General features: G+C 48.0%; 1 protein-coding gene across 2 annotated transcripts in view; it reads right to left on the reverse strand.

The window, feature by feature from the left end:
- Positions 1–1486: 1486 nt before the first annotated feature.
- LOC311339428 (CTTNBP2 N-terminal-like protein) overlaps positions 1487–9249 on the reverse strand; it is a 12832-nt gene continuing 5069 nt past the window's right edge. The window contains exons 3-7 of one of the 2 annotated variants that reach the window (XM_084464821.1): positions 6063–6299; positions 5368–5475; positions 4794–4982; positions 3820–3990; positions 1487–3083 (exon numbers count right to left, since the gene is read on the reverse strand). In XM_084464821.1, coding sequence (XP_084320947.1) covers positions 2121–3083; positions 3820–3990; positions 4794–4982; positions 5368–5475; positions 6063–6299 — 1668 coding nt within the window. In that variant the 3' untranslated portion in view covers positions 1487–2120. Of the gene's footprint in view, positions 3084–3819; positions 3991–4793; positions 5025–5367; positions 5476–6062; positions 6300–9249 lie in introns of both variants that reach the window. The other variant, XM_084464820.1, reaches the window with a different exon arrangement.

A 9249-nucleotide genomic window follows, 5' to 3' on the forward strand; every position in this document is an offset into this window, starting at 1 on the left:
TATTTCCAGTGTGGGGTGGAATGTTAATCAGGTTAATAGAGCAGAGAAGGTGAACACTAAACGGCTTCTTCTCTTCCTAGCAGTCAAAGTGAGCTCTAAAAACAGTCAGGTGCTCTTGGCTGTCCTCCAAAACGGACCACCTGGCTACTGTGTGTGTGTGTGTGTGTGTGTGTGTGTGTGTGTGTGTGTGTGTGTGTGTGTGTGTGTGCGTGTGCGTGTGCGTGTGCGTGTGTGTGTGGTGAATCATTTACTGAGATCGTAATTCATAAACTACTAATCTTGTATTCATAATGAGGCATGTGACATGGAAAATAGTTATTAGAATAGTTAGTAGTTATTAGAATAAAGTTATTAGAATTAATCCTTTGTTTTGAAAAGGGATAAAATGACTTTGTCTAGTCCACATGTACAATAAATACCTTAAGATTTGCTACAACATTGAAAACACAGGACTACATTATTGGTTTATGTCTGACTACCTGCATTTATATAACACACTGCCCTCTAGAGGACACTAGGTGTACATACAGTGCAAGAACCCTGGTCCAAATACAAGTGAGATTTTTGTAGTTTTCTTGTTATTATGACTTTTATATGGGCAATTCATTGCCTATTACATGAAAGATGGAGCCTTTCCTTTGGAGCGGTATGTGGTTACCAATTGGTTGCTCTAAATCTCTGTGCCTCATTTTAGATGTAGGTTGGGTGGTGTAAACTGCAGAGGCGCTGCACTTTGGTTGATCCTGCAAACTGAATAATTCAATCCAACCCATCTGTGTTTTGAGGGGAGATGTGGAAAAGCTTTGATTTAAAAACAAATCTTCCAACATGCTTGAATGAATTGGCTGCTTGGTCCTCCTATTTTTCAACAAATTGACTATTTCACTAGCCAGTGATGTTAGGAGTTCTTCCAACATATAAAATGTCCCTAGCGCTAACCCCATGGTCATTGGTGTCAGACCCCTTGACGTCTCCTCGTATGCCTTATTAGACTCACCAGTCCCAATTCATGAATTGTGCTCGACCAGTTTTCATGAATAACTCATATGGATCTCTGTACTGGGTACTCACTTTGCCTACAGCACTCTCTGTGAACCATCATTCATGGTTCACAGAGAGTTTTTATTTATCTGATTTTTTCCACTTGAAAATAACAGATAATAAACATTAGGTATACAGAGTTGTATTTGAACTATAAAAGGCAGTGGTTACTTGCACTAACCATTGCATTTTATCATAAAATACAGGTATTTGAAATGTAAGAATGTTTATTTGTTTTAATACAGAATAAATACTTAATTTGGAGTAATAATAACAAGAAGTCAACTAAATGAATAGTTGTAGTACAAATATGAGACTATTCAATGTTTAATCTACATATACAAAAAAAGTTAAGGTGTACATTTAATCAGGTCAATATACATTAGTTTTTAGATGATATTGTCCATTTTCATATTGCTTAGGATAGTACTTTAAATATAAAAATAACACAACTTTTATGCCAACTGATGATCCATAACCCCATCGAATGAATTAAAGTGGCAATCTTAAAGATTTCTGTTTAATTCTCTTTAGCGACCCCTTTGGGGGATAAGCAGGAATTGTTCCCAAAGATCCCAACGATATCGCCACCAGCACCCAGTTCCTAACATTCATCATACTGCAGATGCAAGGGCTTTCATCAGTGAGCCACAGGCTCAATCACCATCCTGTTTCCTCATGCAGCGATAGATAGTGACATTTATTCACAAGAAATTATTTGAGATTGCCACTTTAAGCAATAATGTTTAATATACATTTAAAAACATAAAAAATAGCGTGACCAGCATATTGGAATATATGGGAAAGAATATGAAAAGTACCCCTCATTCTTATAATAGTGCATTCGATTATAAAAATAAAATAAATATAATTACATGGATTCATCTGAGTTCTTTCTTTAATCATCAAGGCTGAAGACATAACAAATTCCATCATTGCATCATGTGATCCTGCGGTACAGCAAAAAGACGTGAAATGATTGGTCAGCTAATTTAGCTATAACAGCTGTACTTTCAGAAGGCCGTTCAGCCAGCAGCTGCTGCGTTTGGGTGAGCCGGTCCAGCTAGCCGCTGCTCGGTTCAGTTAGAAGACACCACTATGTCCAGCTCCTTCACTCCCTCCTGGCTGGAGGTGAGGCCACAGCTTGCCGCGATGGGGCTCTCCGAGTAAAGCGCAGCCGACCTGGCCCCCAGGGCAGGCGAGGCTGGGGCCTGGGCCAGGCCTGGCTTCTTAGGAGGGATGGGCGGAGGGTTGCCCCTTTCCGCCCTGGGAATGGTAGGCGACCGGACCCCCTGGGCCCGCCCGATGACCGGCGACAGAGGCGCCGACAGGTTGCGGTAGTCCGTGCCGAAGGGCGAGTTGTTGGGCGCGCTTGGCTTCGCCGCGGCGCCCTGCTGAGCGGTGGTGAAGCGGGACAGCACCTGGGTGACGGTGCTGCGGGCCAGCTGCTTGACTGGGGCGGCCTCCGGAGACGCACTCGGGGCGGGGGCGGGGTCCTTCGCTGAGGGGGGCGGCGGCGCGGGTTGGCCGGCCTGCGCCGGAGACGCAGGCGGGAGGTCGGGATCCACGGTGCCCTGGAACTTATGGCGCGCGGCGTGGAAGCGCTGGTTGATGCCCGCCTGGTACGAGGACTGGAAGCTGCCCGGGCTGCCGGGGGCGGGGCGCTGGGCGGGTGGAGGGGAGGAGCCGGCGTGCTCGGGATCGCAGGAGGAGGCCACGGAGCTCTGTGCCTGGTGTGGGACGGGGACTGCGGAGCGGCAGTCTTCCTCCGGCAGGACCGGGACGACGCCGCTAGGGCTGAGAGGCCCGCCGTCCGTTTCCTGGTCGCGGGGGTGACCGTTGACTTCTGGCCGGAACGAGGGGACGTTTGGGTTTTCCCCTTCGTTGGTGCCCTCGGCTGCTGCTAGCTCTGTTTGACTGTTTGCCAGAGGTTCGGTCGCAGCACGTTGCTCTTTTCTCCCGCTCGCCGTCGTTCCCACGCACTCCGCCCTCGGTTCTCCGCCTAAAGCCGTCTCCTCCAGCCTCCTCCGCAGTACTTCCAGCTGAAAGGAGAGAAAGCCAGAGTCAGAGCTGGAGGAAACCGAAAGTCTGGGACTCAACTGCCAAACAGTCGTGCATTTTCCTTTGTTAAATCTGCTGCTCCCCCCCGCCCACGTCCCACCCTCCTCCTCCTCCCCCCCGTAATTACAGCTATTAGGTTTTACGATGAGACTCCCCAATACATGACACAATAGATCCCTTTCCAACAGGAACAACGGGAAACAAATGGACTGAATAACCTCTCCAGGTTCAAGCTGTTGTTTACCGATACAGTTCCAACCAACTTATTTTAATTGGACAAAAGGCATTCCGTAAGTACTGTTAAAGAGCATAACAAGCACTGGGACTTTTAACTAAACATGAGTAGCCTCCGCTGTACAGGTGTTTCTAATAACCGTTAATAAAATGAAGGCTGTGAACTCGTAGGAATCAGGACATGCCTGTCTACAGCACCGTAAATGCACAGTAAATGGAAACATACAGGCGAAGGTACATGATACAAAGTAGACGGTAGCTGGCCTGCGTTAACGGATAGACCTGCATAAACAGGCAGAAAAGTGTGCAGGAAATTCAGCACTCGGCATGCGCACCCGCCCCCCCCCCGCCCCCGTAACTGCGACCGGATGGCAGCCGTGCTGACGATCAGTATAGCAGCACTCACTGTGATGCGATGTAGCCGTGAAGTGCATAATGGACACAGCAGCAAGCGGCGGCGTGGTGAAAACGGCGGCGGCGTACCTCTCGCTGTAAAAGGCGACAGTGCGCTTCCTCCTTCTTCAGCCGCGAGCGGAGCTGCTCTCGCTCCGTGTCGAACTCGGCCAGCTGCTCCTCCACCCTGGCCTCCATCCTCAGCGCTCTCCTCCTCTCCTCCTCCAGCTCCTGCTGCAGGGCCTGTGACACCTCCTTCTCCTGGGACCAGAGGGTTCGAGCAACTTTGACATAGCGCTCGTCGTAACAGTGTTTCATGTTGTTGGCGGGGTATGCACAGCCGGTAGGAAGATGACGCCTTAAAAAAAATAGGCCTTGTGACGTGTGCTAATGAATGACATGTAGACATGTAGTCAGGGAGGTGTGCCGCTGGCCTGGTTGCGCTGTTCAGTCGGGTGTGTTAATCAGAGTGGTCACATGACCATACAGGGGTTGGGTTTTGGATCTCCAACACGAGGTGGGTTTCGGAACCCAACGCCTCATTTGTGCATCACCCGATAACGTCATGAACGGCATGATACATCTATGTATCTCATCCCACACATTTAAAGCCCGCTTTAGTGTCCGGTTTACAGTTGCTGGATTAACGTTCGCCTAGACGGTCACATCAAGACACACTATTCAGATCCCGGCTTGGTCGTCACGCAGCAAGACGCCACACTGACATACACACTCGATAAAGAACTTACTATTTACTTATCATTCGATCAGTAGATGTTTTCACCTGAACGGATAATGAGTTTTATATCTATGTCATTAAATGGGACACATAAATTGTCCTTAATGAGTTATGAGAGCTTAATGAGAGCTCTTGACATCCTGGCATCTTGACGTCGTGGTTTGACCACAGCTCTTTCTGGCTGGGAGTCCCGAAATTCCCCGTCTGGCATTAACAAAGCACCGTCTTATCTTAACCACTGAAGTCTAGACGGCCGGGCGGTTTCCATGTAAATGAGGTGTCCACGCTGGGAATGATGGATGTCTTAACACATGAACCTGCTTACCTTCTCCAGCTTGCGGCCGGACTCGGCCAGGCGGTGGCCCTCCTCCAGGGCTCTGGCGCCGGCCCATTTGCACTCCTTTGCCAGGGCCGAGGTCACCTGCTTGCTCTGGGCCCGCTCCTCGTCCAGCTGCTCGGCCAGCCGCCGCTGGTCCTTCTCCGTCCGCCGCGCCTGGCTCCGCTCGAACTCCAGCTGCACACAAACAGCAGGGCAGTCTAGCCAGTCGGTCTCTCTCTGTACGGGGGTTTAGTGGGTTTCAGTTTCTGTAGTCACGGTAGAGTTATGATAGCCTTCGATATGTCATTTGGCAAGCAATATGCATACGCGTGCGTGCGTGCGTGCGTGCGTGTGTGTGTGTGTGTGAATATGGGAGAGGAGTGAAAATTATTCATTATTGTATGTGACATCCATCAGGTTGACGTTTAGTCAAGTTTCCTTTTAGCTGAAGTCTAAAGAGTGATGCGGCAGATGGCTGTGTGGCTGAATCAATTATGCATTGTTGCTCTTTCATGGGCAGTTTGTTTCCAAGGTGATCCATCCATCACTTTTTCCTGAATGGCAAAAAAAAATGGAGCACCTGTTGCTGTAAGCGCTCCCTCTCCTTCTCCAGGATGTAGGTGACGTCATCTCCTTCGGCAGTGTCCTCCGCGTGCCTCCTCTTCTCCTCTTCCAGGTCTGCAATGACCTGATACGACCACAAGGGGGACGCACAGGGGCATGAATGGTAGACCTCCCCGAGACTCTTTTTCTCGCAGGGTTCTTAAAGGCAATTTTGGTTTGTTTGAAGCGATGCAATTTCGGTAAACAAGGATGCTGGTCGCAATTTAGTCCGACAAACACACATTCCATCTAGTCGTCTTTACTAACAAAAACAGCTTTGATGTTGGCTTGAATTCCTCCTGTTGCAATGTTGCATGGTACGCACGCAAAGTTACATGGTATCGCGTGCATGCTATGCACAGCATGGTTTATGCTCATGTGCTCAATATCGCTCAACGGCACACTGTTTATTTAACTATGCTCCTTGATTTGACATACGCGCCATGCGTGCTAAATCAGTGTGAACCCGGATCTAAGATGTATTTATTTTTCAATACCCTGCTTCATCTGCATGGGTGGGTCCTTATAAAATATAGCCCATTGAATGGAAAAATACCTACACTGGGCACCTCAGCCTCAAAACCATCGGAACAAACACATGTGCGGACACACACACACACACACACACACACACACACACACACACACACACACACACACACACACACTCACCCTTCTGTGCCTGCTCTCGGCCGCGGCCAGCTGGGCCAACATCTTGTCCTGCATCTTCCTGCAGTGGTTGACCACCAGTTTGAGGACCACCAGGGGGTTGGAGGTGGGGGGGGAGTGGCCCATGAGGTGCCTCTTCTGGTCGCCCACCGCCTCGCTGTCCCTCTGCAGGGCCAGGAAGGGATCGCTGAGGCTGTACTTCCCGTAGCGCTCCCGGACATAGAGCTCCCTGCGCTGGGCCTGGAGTGGGAGGGGATCGAAAAGTCCGGAAACGCTTCAACATCATTATGGATCAAAGGATATTATTTATACCATATTCTTTATTTCCACGGACAGTGCTGAAGCTTATCAGATTCACATTGGCTGGCACGCTCCACACTGAAATAATTAAGGTTGGGTAGAGATGGGATCTAGTTAACTGGTCCACCAACACACAATTTTTGGAGGCGGGCAAGCTTCCATGAGGGATCTGCCATTTAAACATTACTATGACTGGTTCCATTAAAGACAGAAGAGAAGAAAATAGAAAGAGTTGAAGAAAAACCAGACTGATCTGAGGAGCCGGATCTTGTGTGTTTGTCTGTGTCTGTCAGGGCAGTCACCTAAAAGCCCCTGTTTGATGCATCATAGCAGTGGAAGGGAGAGCAGTTCCATGCTCCTCCACACGGAGCAGCAGCAGCAGTAGCAGCAGGCCTAAGCGGGCCGGCCACCACAAAGCCTGTGCTGTGTGCAGCGGGGCAGGGCTACAGGGGAGCTGGGGGTTGGGCGGGGGGGGGGGTGGAGGTGGAGGTGGAGGTTTTCAACAGGAGAGGGAGGGGATCAAGAGATTAGAGAGGATAGGTTTGTGTGAGGGACGCCGGCGGCAGAGCTCCTGATGACTGATAACGAGGAGATCCTAGAGAGACGGAGACAGACAGGGAGAGATTCTGGAAGCACGGGGAGGAATGTGGCCCATGTTCCCTTCTCTTTATCTGGGCTCCACTCCCGGAGAGCGTCTATTCTGTACATTCTCAAACTGTTATATTACACTCAGCTCATTCAGAGGAGAAATTGGATCCGCTTCATCATGATTATATATATTTTTTAACAATGGCCTGGGTTATTTCCCTCTACGACGTTTGGCACGAACATCTCAAACTGATAGCAAGCCCTTCTTCCCGTGCTACTCATGGAGTCGGTCACATGGCTTACTGAAATAACACAACACCACCACCAGAATGTGGGCTTCAGTCATTACCTCAAAGCATTAGCACATGTTTTTCAAGTGCTATTTCTAGAGTGCCGTACCTGTATTATGATATAATTCGAGCACGGTTCACACACGGAAGCAGTTTAGGCAGGATGACTTAGAAGGAATTACATTAACAAGCAGAATGATGACTAGCACGCACTCTCACCTGCATATCACAATACACACGGCTGCCATGTCAGTTTCATGGCCGTTCAGTGCAAAAGCTGCCATTGGGGCATGTGTGTAAATATACTGTATGTCAGAATATTTCGGAAAAGTAAAGATTCAGATTAGATCAACTGGGCTAGTAAATAGTCCTGAAACAGGCTAATTAATTTGAGTTTTAAAATCTGACTTTAACACTGCGTTAACAAATCAGTAGTCCTGTTGCTATCTCAATACCAAAACAACAATAATAGCATAACAATATTGCGACCAAGAGGAGAACAAAAAAAGTTTGGTTCTCAGGTAACAGGGAAAGCAAAGGGTTCATTTTCAGCCAAAAAAACAACCCTTGACTTTTTATTCCCTTTTTTGTTCGGTTAACAGGAACCCTGTTGCACGCACATCGACACATACAGACACACACACTGTTTCCAAACAGCCCGTCTTTCTCATCCCGCTTTCCCCGCACCGCCGCCACCCACACCCCCACGCAGCCCCTGCGCTACACATACAGACTTGTTCGTGCGCGTCACACAAAGGCAGTCTTGTTTGCCCTGCCTCTTCATCCTCCTCCTACTCCTCCTCCTCCAGCACCGCTCTGAAGACGGGGCGAGGGAGAGGAGATGACAGGAAACGCATTCCTTGTGCGTCTACCGATGAGTGTTAAAGTTCACCCAAGCTCATCCTGTGCGTGCGTGTGCGTGTGTGTGTGTGTGTGTGTGTGTGTGTGTGTGTAAATGTCAGTGTGGTGATCAAGAGACAGAGATCGACTCCTTCATGTTCTGTTCTTTTTAAATTACAGTGCACCACATTGATTGAAGGGGATTTGTATAGATATTTCTAAAGGCAGACGTTATAGTGCCTTCAGCCCAGGCATCATCAACAGAAGCCAGAGGGATTGTGACTGATAAGACCAAATCCCCACTCTATGTTTTAATTGCTCGGTCCCCTCTGTGGCATTGTTTAAAAATATGGAAAAAGTACCGGTAGAGTAATGCATACCACACAAACCAATCAAAACTGGATTTCATGGGACAATTTGGAGACACATTGGCTTTAATAAGCGCTCTCTATGCAAAGTCATTTATTATTAAGACTTGGATAAATGCTCTCGACATTTCAACGTGACATTGATACTGCATGGAACAAAATAGTGAGTCCCTGCATCTGTAATAAGACTCGAGTAGCAATTATTATAATAGCCTTATTATAAGCGACAGAAAAACTATTCCTGTGGGCAAAATAAATACTCCTTATCGTACATTTGAATGCCTTTACACCTGCCTTATTTATGAATGGACTGATCACAAACTAAAGCATATTTAAGGGGAAAAGAATAGCACTATCTATGGTGATAAACTCAAACCAATTTGAATATGTTGCTGTGTAGCCAGAAGAAAAATACAGCATGACACATTTTTGAAGGATGCCTTAATTTGGCCTATTCTGCCCTCCGCCCGCACCATGGGAAATTGAAAAAAAACCCTGATCCGCTTAAGGGTTCATTTAAATATTTCCTGCCCGGTCCCCTTTGAACTAAAAAAGTAGTAAGCTGTGAAGTCCTCTCCAAATGAAGGCTACTAGCCTGGATGACTGCGGGAGTGTGTGCTTCGCCAGAGACCAGCTTCCCTTCTGTGAAAAGCCACAGAGAAGTGAGCAGCTGTGCTCATGAGTCACTAGCGGAAAAATGCAGTGGATTTGGTTTGAATACCACTGATAGTCTCGTAGGGTTTTTTTTAAGACATTAAAAGAGAAGCCACCGAGACCCCACTGTCTTAACATGCCACAGAGCAG

This window comes from Micromesistius poutassou, assembly GCF_964030765.1.
Source record: "Micromesistius poutassou genome assembly, chromosome: 2".
Taxonomy (NCBI): Eukaryota; Metazoa; Chordata; class Actinopteri; order Gadiformes; family Gadidae; genus Micromesistius; species Micromesistius poutassou.